Genomic DNA, 19353 nt, shown 5'->3' on the forward strand with positions numbered 1-19353 from the left:
TATTATGGGAGCTTTGTGACAGTTATGGATTCTGCAATGGTCAAAATCTGATGGAAATTCTACTAGGCCAGAAGCAAACTAACAGAATGATAATAGAGCTGATTCCATCTGAGAAGTATTAACCTTAAAGAAAACACAGAAAATCAGAAGGAATAACTTACACATTCATCAAGTCGAAATAAATAATTTGAGGAGGTTTCAGAGAGAAGAGATCTTAGCCCAGGAATACTGAGAGGAAAACATGGGCATTAGGTGAAGTAGGTCTTGTTAGAAAGATAAGAGTAGGTCTAGTAGTACAAATCAGGAGGGGCAAGGAACTCCAAAGAGTAAAGCCACAATACACTGAAACCTGTTCATGCTACAGGGACGATTATTTTTCTGTTGTCATTAGTAACTGCAGTGCAGCAATGAGCTTGAACATCCTCAGAAATATTTTTCACGGAAGTATTTATAGTTGTACCAAAGAAATACTGAACCAAACTACAAAATTCTGTCCACTGCCTGTGACAATAACTGGGATTGAATTTGCTGGTGTAACACAAGCATTGACATTATTTAGGTTATCCAGATGGGGACGGCACCTACTGTGACCCCTCCCTGAAGCCACTACGCCCAGACACGGGCAACTCTGAAGCTAAATGAGCTTACCCAGAGCCTGTATCAGGAATAATGTGTCCAGCAGGACCAGGGATGTGATTCTTCCCACTGTGCTGGGCACTGGTGTGGCCACATCTTGAATCCTGTGTCCAGTTCTGGCCCCTTAGTTCAAGAAGGACATTGAGGTGCTGAAGCGTGTTCAGAGATGGGCAACAGAGCTGGTGAAGGGGCTGGAGCCCAAATCTGATGAGGAACAGCTGGGGGGGGGCTCAGCCTGGAGAAAAGGAAGCTATGGGGGGACCTTATCACTCTCTACAACTCCCTGACAGGAGGGTGCAGCCAGGTGGGGGTCGGGCTCTGCTCCCAGACAACCAGCGACAGGACGAAAGGATACGGGCTCCAGCTGCACCAGAGAAGGTTTAGGTTGGACATTGGGAGGAATTTCTTCACAGAAAGGGTGATCCCAACCTCATCAATCAATACCCCGCCATCGCCCGCCCCCTCAGCGGATACCCGCACCCTCCCCTCCGCCCGCCCACAGCCAAGATGGCGCCGGGCAGCGCCACTGCCGCCAGCACGAAAGATGGCGCGTGCGCGCATGCGCGGAGGGGGCGGGGCCGGCCCGAATTCTGGCGGGCAGCTGGAAGCGCGCGCGGCGGTGAGCGGGGTGCGTGAGGGGAGCGGGACACACGGAGCGGGCTCGGGGGATGGAGCCGGGGCCGAGGGGTCGGGGAGCCGCGGGGGAGGGAGCCCCGGGGGTGGTCAGGGTTCCACTGGGTGGCGGAGGCGGCGAACGGAGAGAGGAACCTTGAGGGGAAAAAGCGCGGGGTCCGCGGTGGTCACTGGCCTTGCCTGCTCGTGCGAGTTCTGCAGCTTTGCTGAAAATGAATATTCTGGAGAAAGAGAGAACTATCAAAAGTGGAGTTTATGGGCGAAACAAAAGTCTCTGCAGCAGGAAGATGTGTAAGCACAGTTAAGAGTTTGTGACTCATTTGGCCTCAGTGGATATCCCATCTTTCTTATCCAAGCTTCCCTGGGCCATTCATATCCTCCCGTGCGGATTGTTTTTCACGGGGCCATCTCCATGAAATGGAGAAGCTGTGAGAAACGCAGAACGTACGCTTTTGAGAGTAACAACTGTTAGACTTTAGTAACTAGTTAAATTGTAATTATGGGGCAGGATGGTGAGGTGGAAATGGTTATTTCCATGAGAACATGGTAGGCATTTCTTAAATTCTGTGTCTGTAATGGGCTTTTTTCTAAAAGTAGTGTCCTTATGCTGCAGCGAGTTTAGCATGGGTCAGACTTTTGATGTAGAAAACATATGCGAAGGTTTTAAATTTAGTGGAGTCCTCATCTGCAGCTGTAAGCAAAACCAAGCTGGTGGACTGCAAGTTGTCAAATAAGGAGCCTGAACACAATTTATATTTCTAGACGACTTATATGTACTTTAACTGTATCACTTTTGTTCTCCCCACAGCAGAGGATATTTTGCCTTGAGGGGCTCTTGCAGGAGCCATTCTGGTGAAACCATGGACGGTAAGGGAGAAAATTCTCTTACTTTCAGTAGGAAGCTTGTCTTCTTGTCAGCATGTTAGTTAATAAGCTCAAGTGTTCAGAAAACCTGGTAAGGCTTTTAGCAAAAGAATTTACATTCCACTGAGTTTATTTGCAGAGTCCTTTGAGATTGCCTTTTGTCTTCCTTCTCGTCACTTTCCTGTGAAGCTGCTCTGTGCCTTCCCTGGTTTGGTGTTTTCCTCAGTAGAAAGGGCTAAATCACTTTCTTGGTTTGTTCAGAATTTCAGTTTTGTTATGTCTGCCCCATTCCTCTCTCTGTACTTGTTTTTCTCTATTATTTGTCCCTTTGTCCCTATTTCTTTGTTCTCTGTGTTTTTCCATGAGCAAACCATATCTGAGAATATACTTTGTTACCTGCCTTGCATCTCCCTCTTCTCTTTCCATTGGCAAAAGCCACATGGGTGTCTCTGTTGGCTACATCTTTAACAGGCTCCAGGCTTTTCTGTGTAACACCAGCTGCTGTTCAAGGAGCTGCCAGGAGGAAAAAGGAGGGAAAGCCAGTGCTGAGTAGCTGGCAAGTTTTCTGCTGACTTGCCAGCTTGTGTCACAACCTGAGAGCAACCACATTTCCATCTGACCTCACATCAGAATCTGCTCTAGCTGCCTTTAGCTAAAGCTGAAGTGGTTTTTTTAAATGCCACTTGCTGCTCTGATTTCAGTTGTCATTAGCTTGGAATCAGGGTGTCTTGGATGTTTTATTCCTTGGGAGCTTTCCTCTAACTGGACAGAAATAACTCTGAGTTTAATTTTTGCTTTAGCTGATGATGACTTGGATTTTTTGGCTTCCCTCCTGGAAGAAAATGAAGCAACTGAGGAGAGGAATTCTCCTGAGGAGGAAGATGCTCCAGAGGATGAGGGGGGAGAACCAGATGAATATGATGAGCTCTTTGATGCAGAAGATGATGCGTCGTACACTGAGGAGGTTGATGCTGAGGACAGCATGACTGATGAGCAGAAGGAGAACCTGGCTACGCTGTTTGGAGATGTAGATGACCTGCTGGAAGAGGAGGAGGCAGAGAAAACTGTCCCCACTTCAGCTCCCAGTCAGGGGAAGGAAAAAACCAATGAAGAATTGCAAGGTTTCTGTAACAGCATGTTTGATCTGTTTTATTGGATATAATCTGTCTCTAGAGAGCTAACAGGCAGGAGGTAGGGCCTGCTGCTTCTTGATGATGTCTGGAGAGGAAATACTAAAGGCATTGTGAAAGTTTCTAAGTTCAGTTTTCAATGCTCAGTGGCCAAACTCACCAAACTTGTTTTACCAAAAGAAAGAGAGAACTTTAGTAAGCCAGAGAGACATAGCTTAGCTGTGCTGAGCAGGATGGGGAAGGTTGCCTGTGTACCTGTGCATTGTCTGATGAAGAGTGATGTTGGCTCAGTGTTTAGGGCATCAGATATCATCCTGGCATCTTTCACCAGCACACCAGTCCCTCCCCCCTCAGGGCTTATTGACAGGAGGTTCTGCCATACCATTCAGTGTGGAAGCAGAGCTGGCCACAGCGTTCCTGTGTCCAGGCCGTGTATTTGATTATATCAGAAGCACTTATTTATTCTAAGGAGTCCAATCAACAGCCATTTAAATTGTCTTATGGTGAGTAGGAAAGTTCTATTCAACATGGGAAGGAACATACCACAATTAAGTAAAATATTTTTATGAGAGGAGCCAGCTCCAGGCTGTATGGAAAACTTTGCCTTCACTGTGTAGAATCAAGTAAATCTGCATTGCGACTCAAGTCTTCATTTTCTAAGTTTCCATGATGCAGTAAAACTGCCAGACTTCCAGGGATCTCATAAATCCCTATTTGCAATGGCTTCCTGCTGTCTTCATTATTATCCTTTTTCTTCTCCTTTCATTCCTAGCTGAGCTGAGAAAATTGCAAGAACAGATGAAGACATTACAGGAGCAGTTGCAGAAGACTGCTCTTGGGCAGCAATCCAGTTCAGGCCCTGAGAAGAAAACCCCTGGTAATGAGACTAATTAAATGGATTTATGATTTATTGGCTTACCAACATGAATTTATAGGCAGGACAAAATAATCCTGAAGTGGGCACTAAGTAGCAAGGAGGACTGGTGATCTGTGCATTCCCACGCAGGTTGTTTCTTACAGCTACAGATTAAATCAGTTTGGGTCTCTGTATCATGGATTAATTTTACACTGGACAGCTTTCATGACTAAGTGCTCCAGACTCTTCTGAGTGTCCCTTCTTACTGGCAGATGTTGGTACACCCAGTATATGCAGCTGTGTTTGTTGCTCTAGCATGTTGGATGTAGTAATGAAACTTTATGGAAAAATTGCAAAGCAGAGGGATGTTTCTACTTTCCACAGCTGTGATGTTGCAGTGACATCTGAAGTTTTAAATTGTCATGGGGAAGAGTCTTTGGGGCGTTTTCAGCTGTTGCATTCCAGCTGACAACTTGGCTGAAGGGTTTCCATGTGGGGCACTGACTTAGACTTGTTATTGAGGAATTACATAGTTTGGAGCAGTACTTAGTCTGAGTCCGGATCCCGAGGTCTCACAGTTTTTTGTTTCCTTGGCCAGGTAAATCTCTCTGTCCACTCTTAAAGGAAAGGAAAGTTCAGAAGCTGCAAGAGTCACCAAGCTTCTCAGCCCAGCTGGGCAATCCTTTACTGCCAGCCAAGCAAGGAATGCAGAAATCAAAAGCATCCTCAGCAGGTACCATTTTCAGTCTGCCTTTCACTGAAACACACCAAGCTTCTGTCAAAAGCTTATAGTTCCCAGCAGTGGTGTGGACACATCCAGGACAGTGTTATACTACTCAGTACACCAGGAGTGGTCTGATCACAGTGGCAGAGATCTTATTAATTATTGTATTCTTTGTAATGGGAACTATACCCTTTTCTTCTTCTGCTAAAGAGAACAAGATTCCTCCTCCACGGCAAATCCTCAGTCTGGCGTTCCAGCCTCTCCAGTCTGCTGTAGGGAACACACCCAGTAAGGTGACCAGAGAGAAGATTTCTCTTGTGCCTGCATGCTCCAGTGTAACCACTCAGTCAGTGTCTGTGGAAGCCTTCTCAGGACTGAGATTAAGGTCAGCAGCCCAACTCTGAACTCTGTCTGGGGACAACCCCTCCAGTAATGGCAGAGAAAACACAATGTATATGTGTGGTTTGACCATGTCAGATTAGTCACTTGTCATCAGGGGATGTAACACAAAGCCACAGCAATGGCTCGTTGATCAGTAATTAGGTAACACTGACTTTTGGCTTTTCACCTCTGCTCTTTTCTAACAAAAGCTCTAATTTTATTAGCGCTGCCTTCTCTGGGATATCCTCAGTGGTGGAGCAGGGAAGCAGTAGCTATGTGCAAAGCCCAGCTGAGCTCCAGTTGAGACAGTTTTTGCTCCACACAGAAGCCTCAGGAGCCACTCACCATCCCTATACTCAGTGTGGCCACAAGAGGACTCTGAATCCTCACAGTGTCCTCACCAGAACCTGTACTGTATTCCCAGCTCAGTCAGCCATTCTTGGTTAGTCTGAAGTGAGCAGAGTTAATGCAGGCTTGGAGCTGAGTTGCAGTGCAGCTCTTTGGACAAAAACCAGTGTCATCAGTAGCTTTCTCATATGGGGGGTTTTGTTTCAAGTCACCTCAGGGTGAAGTAAGGGACAGAGGTGTTTTGCAGCAAGATGCAGTGTCCCCACGAAAGTGCTGGTTGGTTTTGATTGTCCATTTGTGTCTATGGATGTGTTCTCTTTTACCTGCTTTCACTGGATCTAGAAAACCCCGGGTGTCTTCAGCCGAAATGGACAGGAAAATGGCTAACAGGAAGCTCATCCGACTGTCTCAGCTGAAGAACAAACTTGCTACTGAAAATCTGGAGGAAATAGACTGGGTAACATTTGGAGTCATAGTGAAGAAGGTCACTCCTCAGAGCGCAAATAACGTAAGTAACTTCATTGTATCCCTTGCTCAGTTCGAGTGAATTGCTAGTGGTCTTGCCTGAGAAACTTTCCTAGGTCTTCAACTTAATCAGCCAGCTCCATGTAGTTAATGAAAAACTTCTTTATTAAAGATCTTGGCTTGTCTGGTTTCATCTAGTATTGTACGTGTCCTATAGAAAGTCATTGATGAAACAGATCTGGATGTGCTGTGGTTTTGTGCGTTCAGTGGGGTGAAAACTTCTATTCAACAAGCAAGTGTGCTGCCCAGCTTTAATGCCAGAAAGTTTGGTGGTAGCAGTACTGTTGTGCTGTTTTGGCCTTTAAGAACCCCAGGACCGGCAGCATGGGCTGGAGATACTGTATCTAACCTCTACTGAGGTTACAAAGTGTGCTTTTCTAAATCAATATACCTTGAAGGGGGTGAAATCAGAATAGCTCCTCGAAAGAAACAACCAGAGAGGATGCGGTCAGTGTCACTGCAGCAAAGCTGAAAGGAAAGGGAATGTCTGTTCCAGGGCAGGACCTTCAGCATCTGGCGGCTGAACGACCTGCGGGACCTCAATGAGTGCGTCTCTCTTTTCCTGTTTGGTGAAGTCCACAAGGAGCACTGGAAGACCGACCAAGGCACAGTCATTGGCCTGCTCAATGCCAACCCTATGAAACCTAAAGAAGGCTCAGACGAGGTGAGAGGATTTTTCATTCAGCTGTAGATAAAAACCTATAGCTGAGCCTTTCCTTGTTTAGCTGAGATTTAGCTTTATAACACATCTTAAGGTTGAAATTGCAGCAGTCTGCCCAACAGTTTGAATTGCATTCAGGTAGTTGCATGGTGTGTATTTGCTCCTGGCCTCCTGGAAAACTGAACTTCAAGAAGTCCTATTAAGCATTTAAACACAGAGTTTATTCCAGTGTTTAACCTGCTCCAGGTAGCACTTGGCTCCTCCACAAATACAGGGAGTGTATTTTCATTTCAGTTTATTCAGCTACTTCAGTGCAACCCCTATTTCAGGCTAGAGGTCTTTCAAAGCTGAAAAATGTGGAGAAGCTCATTTCTCCCTTCTAATTCAAGCATGAGATACAATTGCAAAATGCTTCTGCTTCAAAAATCACAACTGAGAAGCAGCAATATTTGATTTATTAAACAAATAATGTATTATGTAAATATATGTTGGTTGATACATAGTAGTTCACTTGTTTAATTATTTATAAATGCAGAACATGATGAATTACTTCTCTGCATCAAAACATTTAAGACACCTTCATTTTGCTAATAAATTAATATATTTTTAATTGCACTGGAATGGAACCTGTTTCCAGTTACTTCTTTCAAGGGGAGTTTCAGGCTAGTAGCTGATCGTGTAGTGTTCTGCATTTTAAATTCTCCAAATAGAAAAATTAAGGATCTCATTAATTGTCTTTTAAGCTATGTAATTGCTTAAATTAGCATGAATAAGCAGTGGATAGTCCCGTTGGTGAGCAGAAAGGCAAACCACATTTAATAGGAGGGCTGAATTTAACTGTCAAGAATGGCTCTTCTTAGCTAAAATGTTCACATTTATTACTACATTAAAACTGACTTCTGAAATTGTCCCTTGGCTATAGACATGGTTCCTGGTGTATTTGGTTGTGTGAAGCAGATGCTCTTCTTGCACAGGACTCAGTTTTGACTGCACCAAGACATTTGGAGAGGGACAGAGAGTCCTGTTACAGCTCTTCCTCCCATCCCCTGCTGGATGTGGAGGTCATGATGGCATCAGAGCCAAGCAGCTGTACAGGACCATTTACAGCAGAATTAGATCTGCCTTAGGTGTTTTTTGGTTTCCTGAGGCTCTGAGCATAGAACTCAAATGTCTTTCATCTCTTTGTGAGAAATAATTTCACTTTTTTCTTTTTAACTGAGCCATTTCTCAATCTGAATAGGACATGTGGCTTTCTTAAGCTAGGCCTGCATTTTAAGACTATGCTGTTAGTACCAGAGGTACTGAATCAGATCAGACATACCAGTGACATCTAGAAAGAGGCCCATCCAGGCCTTAAGGTGTGTTCTGATTTCTGTCTAGGTGTGTTTGTCTGTTGACCATCCCCAGAAGATCCTCCTCATGGGAGAAGCTCTGGATATGGGCACCTGCAAAGCCAGGAAGAAGAATGGTGATCCTTGTGCACAGATTGTGAATCTGGTTTGTATCTCAGTAGTCAGGGCGTTCCTAAACTGTTGGTGAAAATCTGGCTGCTGATTTTGTACTGATACTCTGACTTTTGTTTCTGGGTCTTGACTTGCAACTAAACTAAAGTGGGTGGAGAAAGTGAGAAATGAAACCCAGAGGAGCTGTTTCTGTGCTGTCACTGTGCAGCAGCAGGGGATTTCCCTAAATCCAAGGCTGGTGCTGCAGTGAAAGGAGATGGCCTTGACCCATGATTGCCACACCCTTTCGCTCTCCTTTGCTCCAGTGCAAGCTTCCATGCACTGCACTAGAGAACTCATACAGAGAAAAAAACCAGGAGATTTTTTGGGGGGGGAATGGCTGTTTTTTGGAATGGTTTTAACCCAATGAGCTCCCTGGTCTAGTGTGCCTGCAAGCTGTTTAGAATACTTGTTCCTGAATGTGGGGCACTGGAGATGAGAGAAAAAGGTGTCGGGATCCTTCTTTTAGGACATTACTAACTTGTACTAGTTTAAAGGACTCGTGGATTACGTTACTTCATGGCTATGGTGATGCTGTCATACCTGAAAGGAACCCTGTCTCAGTCAGAAGGGTTGTAGTTAGTAGGGTATCACTTAGAAGGAGGAGAAAAAATGAAGGAATGAAGAACTGGCGAGGAGCTGAAAGTGTGTGAAGTGGGAGGAAGACAAATACAGAAGGTACCTGTAGCCAGTCAAGGCTGTGCTTGCAGACCCAGTCCAGGAGGAGGCTCTGCATACAGTACATAAAATTGAGTACAGTCAAGAATACAGAATGTGGGCAAGAGGTCCTGGGTGGGATATGAGATGACTTCAAGGAATAGCCTTAAAATTCTTGGATGCACAAGGTTGTTTCCAGTGATTAGTATAGGCAGTTTTAGCTTTTTTTTTTGATTGCTCAAGTGTGGGCATATTTTTGCTTAGTTGGCCAAATGCTGGAGAACCACAGTAGAGATGTTACTTCAGTTTAGCTGTAGAAGGATGCATGTGGGTGAGAGGAATGAAGTAAATTGTAATTGCTGGTGTTCTGTAACAGGCTTCTCCCATTTCTTTTCAGAATGACTGTGAATATTGTCAGTATCACATACAATCCCAGTACAAGAAGCTCAGCTCGAAGCGGGCAGAGCTGCAGTCCACCTTTTCTGGTGGCCGCATTCCTAAAAAATTCGGTCGGAAAAATCCCACTTTGAAGGAGAGGCTGTGTCAGGATGGGTTTTACTATGGAGGAGTCTCTTCAGCAGCATATGCAGCCTCAGTGTAAGATAAACCATTTATTTCCCTTGCTTTTGAACAGAATTTCCCTTACGTGTGCAAGGGAGCCTGAAGCTGTATCTAAGGGAGTCTATTCAGTTAGAGAACCCTTTGCCTTGACTACATTCACCAAGTAGAAATAAATGCCCCACCTTTGGCATGATCCTACTGTCCACATGGGGTAACAGAGCTGCTTTTTGATAGGAAAATTTTAAGTTGGTAGTAAGATGTGGTAAGGAGTGTTTTTACCTCTACCATATTACTGTGGTGTGAAGCCAGGGAGCTTTGTGTTTCAGTAGATTAATAAACTTTGAGATCATGAGATCCCAAGCATTCAAGTCTCCAAGACTGTAACTGTACTTTGTTATGGCTCACTGCATTTAATCCCAGAATCAGTGTATTCTGTATTTCCTCATGTCTTCCTTGGCTGAAATAATAGTGTCACTATGGGTTAATGAGGAAACAGGAGTGACCAAGATCAGTATGCATCTCATAGGTCCTTTATGCAAATCCCATGAAGACTGCTGTGCAAAGATGAGTCACAGCTGGATCCAGCTGTGCTTGGACACAGCTTTTATTCCTTTACCAGTGCCCTCTGATTGATACGTGGTGTGACTCCCCAGTAATGAAGCAATTCCAATCCTGGAACTACCTGTGAACAAAGTTATAATCTATGTTTAGTTTTCCTTTAATGCATAGGAAATACATATCTCAACAAAGCGAGAAATGGGAGATCCTAAACATTATGCTGGAATTTAGGTTTAGATTCTCATCCTTCCCAAAAGCAGACAGATGGCCCTTTGGGGTGGCTGGAGTTTTGTTGTAGCACTGGGCTGGTATAAAGGCTTCCTCTCCTTGCTCCAAGCATGGGAATACTCTGATATTCTGGATTTGTTTCCTCTTTCTAGTGCAGCAGCTGCTGTGCCGAAAAGGAAGATTCAAACCACTCTCTCCAACCTGGTCGTGAGAGGAACTGATGCAATTGTCCAGAAAACCAGGCAGAAAATTGGTACCCAATTACCCAAGTAGTCTCTTCACTCTTTAGATGTTTCCAGCTCGATGTCTAGAGGTGTCCCAGGGCCTTCTACTCACTGAATGAACCTGGCAGTCACTTTGCTGCAGAAGTGGTCATTTGCAGGCAGCTTTCTCAGTTGGTCAAAACTCCTCTTCCCTCTTGAGATCACAGTTTCAAGGCAAATGTAACTAAGCAACTGTGTAGCTCCATGCATCTTTTTTTTCATCAGTGCCCCTAAATTAAGTCTCCTGTTCTGTATTTGGACAGTGACAGAAGATCTTTGCCAGATTAATGGGAATTGGAGGTTTTAAGAACTTGGAACCAGAATACTTATTTTATTTGATTAAAATAAATTAGTTCTGTCAACCTTGAAAGCTGCTAAGGAATACTAAGTATAAATCAGTCAGGTCTGCAATGCAGGGGACCTCCTGAGAACCCACCCTGTTTCTAGTGCTTTTCTTTTGTGTCCAAGCATGTTCCTTTTGTAGTCCCTGGGATGTCACTAGTCTTCTTTGCCTCTGTTTTATTTCTGTAAAGCACTTAATATTACACCTTTGTGCTCCTTGGAGAGCAGGTGACAGATTATTCAAACTGTGTTCTAAATGCCACTTAAGTGTCTTACTTACATCTTCCAGTTCCATCAGTTGCCTCCATTTCAGACAACATAGTATATGTCCATAGCAGCTTTTAGCTGCTCTTAATTCTCCAGGGATGAAGTGTGGAGGCTTCAGGACTGTAAAGCATCCTAAAAATGGGAATGGTGGGAGTAACACAGACAGCCAAGGCTGATGAGGAACTGAGTGATGAAGTTTCTGAAGGGGTAGAAATGTCTGTGACAAAGGACAAGACCTTGGGCAACCAAATATAATGTAAAGGTTGGTCTTGCTTTGAGAATGCTCAGGTGACCTGCAACCGTTTCTTCCAACTTAGAAAATTCTACATCTCTAAAGCCAGGCCTGCTTCTCTTCCTCACTCCAAACATGTTGTATTTCTGCCTCTTCCACTCAGGTGCAGCAAAGAGACCCATGCAGTGTTCTGAAGAATTCAGGGAACTGCTGGCACAGCCAACTTTTGGAGCACGAAACCTCTACAAACACTGGACCAAAACAGGTATTGTCCTTTTGCCTAAAGGAAGACCCACTCACTCTACCTCCTTCTGAAAAAAGTGGCTTTTTATTTTGGTTTGTTCTTTTTTCCCAGATACTGAAAAGAAGCAAGGGGCCAATTTCCAGTCTATCTCTGCTTCAGCATTGCTCAAGCAACAGAAACAGAAGTTGCTGGAGGCCAGAAAAAAGAGATCTGAAGAGATTCAGAGGCGGTAAGACACACTGGCTTGCACAGGAAGGGTTCTGTTATTGTAGCCCTAAGGATAACTGTGTATTCACTTCTTACTTCCCAGCTTTGTGTGATGCCTCTCTGATTTTAGCTTTGACAACAATTGGTCAAAGTCACTCCTTCTGGTGACTTCTTCAAGTCACTCTTGATTTCAGCAACCCAGTGACTTCTTACCAGTCTTGTTTTCCTTTCCTGAATGCCCAAATTGCTGTATGTTTCTTGTAGTAATTAAAGGCCAAATAGTGAAAAATCATAGCCTGCATCCCCTCATATTTGTTTCTTAAACCTTTCTTTCTCTGACTTGTGTCCCTAATTGAATGAATTATTCTTGTCTTACAAGGTTTCTCCAGAGCACAGGTACAGCCAGCACTCCTGCTCTCCCATCCTCCTCCAGACAGACTTCCCTCCATTCCCCAGTGCCTGGGGCGGAGTTTCCCAAAGCTGCAAAAATGTCAACTCCTCAAAGGCCCAAGCTAGGTACAGGCTTCTCAGAAGGAGAAGATATCCTCTTCTTTGACAAGTCTCCACCTCCAAGGCCAAAGCTAGACAGCTTGGCAGAAGCCAAAAAGGTACCAGCTCTTTGGATCTTTCAAGTATTAAAGAGAGGTTAAGGGAAATTTGGTTTGGTAGAAGAGGAGTATTTGGTCAGATATGGCCCAGCTCAGTTCTGGTGTTAGTGAAGTTTGTGATTTGTGGGATCACACTGGCCTATATTCCAGCACACAGGAAACCTGTGTTAGTGCCAAAGTCCATGCCTTTAGTCAATCCCTTGAGGTAAGGGATTTGTGCTGAAAACCCCTAGAATGCTAAATTCTGCTGTTCTTTGGCATTGCTAGTGCAGTGTATTGCAGGTGTTTTCTGTTTGATGGATAGGTAAGTAACTGGTTTAACTGCGTTGTGTCATGAGTCTGGATAATTTTGTTTTCTAAGCAAAACAGAATGCATCTTTTTTTGGCAAAAATATGTTCATTTGTTTGTCAAAGAAACTTTTCTCTTCCAGCTAGAATGAGGAAGCGTTAGCGTTCTGGGAGTATAAGAAGGAATAGTTGTAAGCAATTTTCTATTCATTGCAAATTATTAGCAATTTATGTGGAAATCTCAAGTGATTTGATTTCTCTGAAAAACAGATAAAGCACAGCTGCAGAGATACCAGGCCTGGTAACATCCATGGAGGAATGATTTTATGATTTGGGAAGTCACAAGAGGTTGGGTGATGTGGTGAATTAGATGTATGGCAGAGCTGGGAATTGAGCTGGGCTTCTCTCCATGCTCAGGCCAGTGGATGTTCTCTCTTCCAGTTGACAGCCTTCCTCTGCTACTTCTGGAAGCAGGAGCATGGGAGCCAGACAGGTCACCAACATTTCCCCTGCTCTTTCCTGTTTTCTAGCTGGCTGCAATACAGCGACTACGAGCAAAAGGCCAGATTCTTCCTAAAACAGACCCGAACAGTGTCAAGAGGAAACGGACTGATGTCGAGGATGTCCTAGAAATAGTTGAAAGAGTTGAGAAAAATGTTGCTCAGCCACAAGGTGCAGAAGCAGACAATGGTATGTACTGTTAGCTTCTAGAATAGAAAAAATGTGCTTCTGTCCTACTGAACAGAGCAGTAGTTGCTGGGTTAAGGACTTAATTGCTGTGCTAAAGCGAGGCCAAATTAGATCTGTTTGGGACTTCAAGGGTTTGCTGGAAAGACTAAAAAAATCTCTAACCCTGTGGAGAAAGTGTGAGATGTAATCTCTGATAGCTCCCTGTGCTCATCTCTGTTCCCTTTCTTCTGGAACTTGAGCATCTGCAGTGCATGGCTGACTTCACCAAGGGAAACCAAGAACTAATCCCACCAGGGAAGGTATCTGAATTTTTTGTGGGAACTTGAGTTTGCCTGCTGATGATTTACTGTGTGATCTTGGATGAATTGTTTAATTCCCTTTAAAGTTTCTTCATCAGTCAGTGACGGAACACTGCTTGCACTCCTGGGAGTAATGTGAAAATTCGTAGTACAGTGCTTTGAGAGAAGATGCAATGTTATTTTAAAAAAACACTTTTTCTGAAGCCATATTTGAGCTTGTTTTCATGTTCCCTAACTATGAAAGGCTGCTGTTTGACCTGAACATCTGCCTGAGAGACCTGAGACTTCCAAAATCTCCTGCAGTGATTAAGTTTAGACATCACAGCCTTGTTTTGTAGGACTGAGCCTTTTTGTCTCCCTAGAAATGGATGAACTGGAACCTGCCCAAAAGAAGCAGCGCCAGCAGCTGGCCTATCTGGAGTCAGAAGAGTTCCAGAAAATTCTGAAGGCCAAGTCCAAGCACACAGATGTCCTGAAAGAGGTATGGCCTCCATCCAGCTGTGACTGAGGGCTTAGAACTAGGGAGCTGACTGGACTCCTCATTATTTCAGCAAGAAGCAGGCACCCAAACATGTCATGGGCTCCAGATTGCCCCAAGGAGTAGGGCTGGGTGTCTCTGGGCACACAGGGCACAATGCCTGCAAGTCAGCACTGTTGCCATAGCCATGATAAGGTCAAGTTGCCAGCTGCCATCAGATTTTTCTGTTGTGTTTGGAAGAATCAGTGACGTTTCCTCGATTGGTGGATAATCAAAGAAATCCCTCTGCCTTAAAATCAAATGAGATGCGTGTCTATTTTGTCCCCCATTACTTGGCCACATAAAGCCAGCTTCCACCTTCATCTGTGACTCATGTCAGCCGTGAAATGCCAGCAGGTGCCCTGAAGAGCTGAGAGGTTGAATTTCTGACACTGAGGTCTCTGCTAAGCACATTCCCAGGGTTACAGCACCCTCCAATGGCATAGGGCTCGTCTTGGACGCTTATTGGCATGAAGTCATAATTGTTTTAAGATCTTCTGGGGAGTAATATTTTGGCTAAGAACCTACTCCATTAATTACTTTAATTACATTACATCTGCCTATCTGACTTCTCTCTGCACTGTCCTTGTGGGTTATGTGCTTATTTCAGTACTTCCTGCTGTTGTTAAACCTTCCCACTCAAACATCTCAAAGGTGGCTCGTTTCAGTGCTGGTGAACTGCAGCACGTGTACAATACGGATTGTTTGAAGCAAGAGAGATGTGGTCTTTCTCTGCTCCCAGACTGGAGTCTGCTTCAAACAGGCCTGGTAATTTACCCTAAGGCCATTTATGGAGTGGCTTCTCCCCTCTTTGTGTCCTCACAACCCCTTTTGTGTGCCCCACAGGCTGAGGCTGAACTGCAGGAGCAATACTTTCAGCCACTGGTGAAAAAGGAAGAACTGGAAGAGAAGATGAGGAACATTAAAGCAGTGAAATGCCGAGTTGTGACATGTAAAACGGTGAGTGAAGGGGAGCCAAGGTAACAGCAGGGGAGTGGAACATGGATTCTACAAAATGGTGCTGGACTATCCTGCAGACTCCCATCTGTCACTCTCTTGGCTGTGGTCCAGTGCAGGGATTGATGGAGACAGTTTTGTCCCTGATGCCTGTTGCTGAGAGCAGCCTGTGCACAGAGTGACTGAGACATGGCAAGGCAGGCTTTAGTGCTGTGCTGTACATCTCAACTCAGTGCTTGTGCCAGTGGTTCCGTGGGTATTGCTGTCCTGAATTTCTCAGTTTTTTCCATGAAGTGCTTTGTACCAGGACTCTTAGTTCGTCATATTTTGTGACAAAATAAGCAAAGTCCTTGAAAACATTAGCCCTGGGTGGGAATCCTCTATCTGCATTTCCAGGGACTTTGCCATCAGGAAGATGGGTGGAGCTTTATGACTGTCCCAAATGTACTGAGAGGAAGGGAAGCATTACCTCCTACTTTCAAAGTTTCAGCCCCTCCTGAACTTTCCCTCTTGCTGCCTTCCCTACCTGTTTTGGGATTGCACAGGGGTACACTTGTGCCTTGTGAAGTGGTGGGAGCAGGACCACAGGGTGGTGGCAAGGGGAGGATGGCACTAGAAGGAGCAGCGGCAAAGTCTAGGGCTGTGATCCAACTGCTGGGCTCCTCAGAATGGGAGAGGACAGGGATGCTTTCCTCTGAACATTCAGCTGTTGCCAGCCCTCAGAACAGGTCTTACATGCTCTCTCTCTCTCCTCCCTGACAGTGTAATTACACCTATTTCAAGCCTCTGGAGACCTGTGTGCAGGATAACCACGACTACCTCTGGCATGATGCCATCAAGAGATTTTTCAAATGTCCTTGTGGAAGTAGAGCTATTTCCCTTGACAGGCTCCCAAAAAAGCCCTGCAGGTAAGAAATGAGCCTCATGAAACAGTAACTGGGACTTTAGTATTGTCCCTTCACAAGTCACTTGTTGTGAGTCACATAACCATGCCCTAAAAGGGGAATGTTAGCCCTTGTGCCAAGGAGCATGGGCTGGGTGTGGGGCTGCTTTAGGATCCCCTCACACTGTGCAGCAAACACACCACAGTGGTCCTTACCTGCCATCTTCATCTTTCAGTAACTGTGGCCTCTTCAAGTGGGAGCGAGATGGGATGCTAAAGGTAAGTGTGAGCCAGCAGTTTCTGAGCACCTCAGCACTCCGGCTGCTTCCCGTGGTGCTTTTGTCCCCCTCTTTGGTTCTGTGCCCTTATGAGCTCCCAGCAAAGCCAAGCAGCTCTGTATTTTGTCAGGTGCCTACAGGCTGTGTTTTAATGGACTTCCACTTTTTTATTTAATCGTGGAGAAATGGCTTTTGAACAAAGCTGTAAAAATTTAGAATGTCAAGATCCCTAGAGGGTCTGTTCATATTTTATCGGGTAATTTATCCCTACCACAACTTCTGTCAGATAAGTGTTTGGGAGACACCTACCACACGTTTAACTTCTTTTCTCCATGGTTCATGTTTCCAGGAGAAAAAGGGTCCAAAGATTGGTGGAGAAACGCTTTTACCAAGAGGAGAGGAACAACCAAAATTTCTCAATAGTCTTAAGTGACCTGGAGTTGATTTTTTTCACAACGTAAGGATGGATTTCTGTGTCTGAAACACACATTTATATTGGACTGCCAAGAAGATTGATGTTTTAGGGATGAATCAGTAGGGGAGTCAGTTTTTGATGGAAAGGACATCTGCCAGGTGTCCACTGGGCCACTGCATGGATATTGAACTTTGGGGTTTTTTTTTTTCAATTTGACTGAAAAAGGCTCCATGTGAAATGCACACTCATGCCTGTTCTTTCCAACTAACAACACAAGAGTGACCTCACCAGACTTTTAAGTGACAAAACATCATGAATGGGAATGACTGTAGATTCCATAAGCACTTACGAAATTTACTGTGATGGGTTCATGCCAACCTGTCAGGTTCTTCAGCTCTTGGACAAAAAGGGGTGTGAGAGGGTTGTAGGCAGAGAGCATTCTCCATTGGCTTCAAAATTACTCACTCTGAAGCCTTAGGAACAGATGTCAAACAGGTGTCCTGAGTTTTTCCTTGGTTTACCTGTTACAAAACCCTTTCATGGCTTTGGCACTGCAAGCCAGCTGTGTTTATGCTGCAAACTCTGAGCTCCTATCTCCCAGCACCATCCACACTACAGTGCTCTTGTGGCTACAGACCTCCAGCTTCCACTTGGAAAAACATTTTAATGAACCTGGCACCATTTTGTGAGTGGTTCTAAAGAGCTGAGTGATTATATGTAGAAGTTTTTACCCTTTTTCTGGCATTTTAAAAAGGAACAGTAGCTGTCTCAGACCAAGCAGGATGAGATCTTCTTCTAAGAGGTGGCTTCTGAGAAATGCTGCCTCCATACAGGCATTTTTCTGAAAGCACATCTGTGTAGGGATGCCTGGGGCATTTAACCAGCTTTTCCTGGACCTGCCCCTAGCTCATGCCCAGTAGGATCACAGGATTTTTTTAAAGTGCCTAAAACCCCTCTAACCTCAGTGATTCAATCAAAGTGCCACTAAGCATCTCATGTGTCCCAGTGGTCTTGTCGATGCCTCTTGTTTGCTTGCAGAGGGGCTGGAAGAGAAATAAATCATTTGAAGCAACTGGACAGATTCACCTCAGCATTCTTCAGCCCTCATCTCTTACTGGTGCTTTTATTGGTGCAACTTGGCCTGTAGCATTTGGTACCAATTGCTGAGTGGGGTGTCACTGCTAGGGGACAAAATCAGTAACTGTGACATTGCTTGGCAACATCTCGTGGCATTCCTCCTTCAGAATAAAGAGAGTACAGAATAAAACACTCCCTGGGTCTGCATGCTATTTCTCTGCAGAAGAGGATGAGTTGCTTCCTCAACATCTTTCTTTGCCCACAAAAGGACTGGTTTGTGGTCTGTAATTTCAGCTTTTACAGACTTTGCTCATTCAGACTTCACAGGAGTTTCTCACCTGGCGTCCACAAAACCACCATGAAATTCCACGTTGGTATCAGTCTTCAGCCAGCATGTTGAAAGCTTCACACCTTTTCCAGTTCCTGTCTCTTGGGCCCAAGGAAAGGAGATTCTGCAGAAACAAAATTGTCAAAGGAGGGTTAATGCTTTATTTTCATCAATGTCCCCAGGACTGGGATATGTAAGACATGTATCTCTGTGGGAGTGAGAGCAATGCTTGTATGCAAAAATAGGGTAAAGAAACCAAACCAGTCACTTTGCTTAAGCTCTAGCAGTAAACAAGGAGGGGGGAGAGATGGATGTATTGGAAGTTATGTGCCTCACTATTTTTTGAGATTCCTTTCTTGTGCCAGAGATTGCACTACTACCCTGATTCCTGAATACTTGGCTCTAACAAAAGGGAAGCTGGGATCAGGACGGTCACAGCAGCTGGTTTGCCCGGAGCTGTCTCCAAAATGGGTTTGGCCCAAACATCCTGCAGGCCCAGCAGTTATTGGAATTTTTGGGTGACTCTCAGCTGCAGCATCCCGATGTTTTCCTCAGACCCAGCACAGGCCTCTCAGGGTTCGCTGTGGTTATTCAGCCACACAAGCCACAACAGAATTTTTGAACCACAGAAATAATCCAGTGCAGCCACTGATGTTGGTTTTGTTACAGTTTAATCTTTACTTCAAAAATGAAATCCATGTTCTCCATCAGCTATACCAATGACTTCCCATGTAAGCTCATACTGAAACTGATTCACTGGTTGATTTTGCACAGAAAAAGGATATTAAAAATCTTAAACACATAATCACACATGGAATTTTATATTAATATAATTTTACCTAACTATATTATTAATAACCTTACATTAATAGAGTATCAGCCTAAAAGTATATCAAGAGAGACACTAGAAAAAATAAGTAATGCACAACTCATCATAATCTTTGATTACCTAAATTAGCTGTAGCAATCTGATTTTGTAGGTCAGGTTTTCTTTGAAGTCCATCAGCTGTTCAGCCTTGCTGCACCTATCTTGTATTAGCATGAAATGCTTTTGTAATGCAGAATTTGGGGCAAGTTCCTTACACAGGGGGCAAAAAGCACATGAATCTGGCTCAGAAGCTGATGCTCAGGCACAGGTTTTCCATCCTGGTCTTTAGAGGTCACTTTAAAGATTGATTCTTTTTCCTTGCACTA

At 44.5% G+C, this 19353-nt stretch overlaps 1 protein-coding gene across 1 annotated transcript; it reads left to right on the plus strand.

Moving 5' to 3' along the window:
* Positions 1–1207: 1207 nt before the first annotated feature.
* On the plus strand, positions 1208–18023 carry MCM10 (minichromosome maintenance 10 replication initiation factor). The gene is made up of 20 exons (XM_042053080.1): positions 1208–1264; positions 2078–2136; positions 2934–3254; positions 4036–4140; positions 4718–4852; positions 5054–5228; positions 5915–6080; positions 6594–6761; positions 8139–8255; positions 9315–9514; positions 10417–10517; positions 11532–11633; positions 11724–11841; positions 12199–12427; positions 13246–13405; positions 14067–14185; positions 15068–15181; positions 15941–16086; positions 16298–16340; positions 16689–18023. The coding sequence occupies exons 2-20, from the start codon at positions 2130–2132 to the stop codon at positions 16770–16772; spliced, it is 2610 nt and encodes an 869-aa protein (XP_041909014.1). The 5' UTR covers positions 1208–1264; positions 2078–2129; the 3' UTR covers positions 16773–18023.
* The last annotated feature ends 1330 nt before the right edge of the window (positions 18024–19353 follow it).

Source organism: Corvus kubaryi, unplaced genomic scaffold (genome assembly GCF_017639235.1).
Source record: "Corvus kubaryi isolate FWS band 111438036 unplaced genomic scaffold, C.kubaryi_AGA036_p1.0 135, whole genome shotgun sequence".
NCBI lineage: Eukaryota > Metazoa > Chordata > Aves > Passeriformes > Corvidae > Corvus > Corvus kubaryi.

Coding starts and splice junctions, on each gene's coding strand:
- MCM10 (XM_042053080.1), top strand. Junction 3,255..4,035: donor AACCAATGAAGAATTGCAAG/GTTTCTGTAACA, acceptor TTTCATTCCTAG/CTGAGCTGAGAAAATTGCAA. Junction 16,341..16,688: donor AGCGAGATGGGATGCTAAAG/GTAAGTGTGAGC, acceptor TCATGTTTCCAG/GAGAAAAAGGGTCCAAAGAT.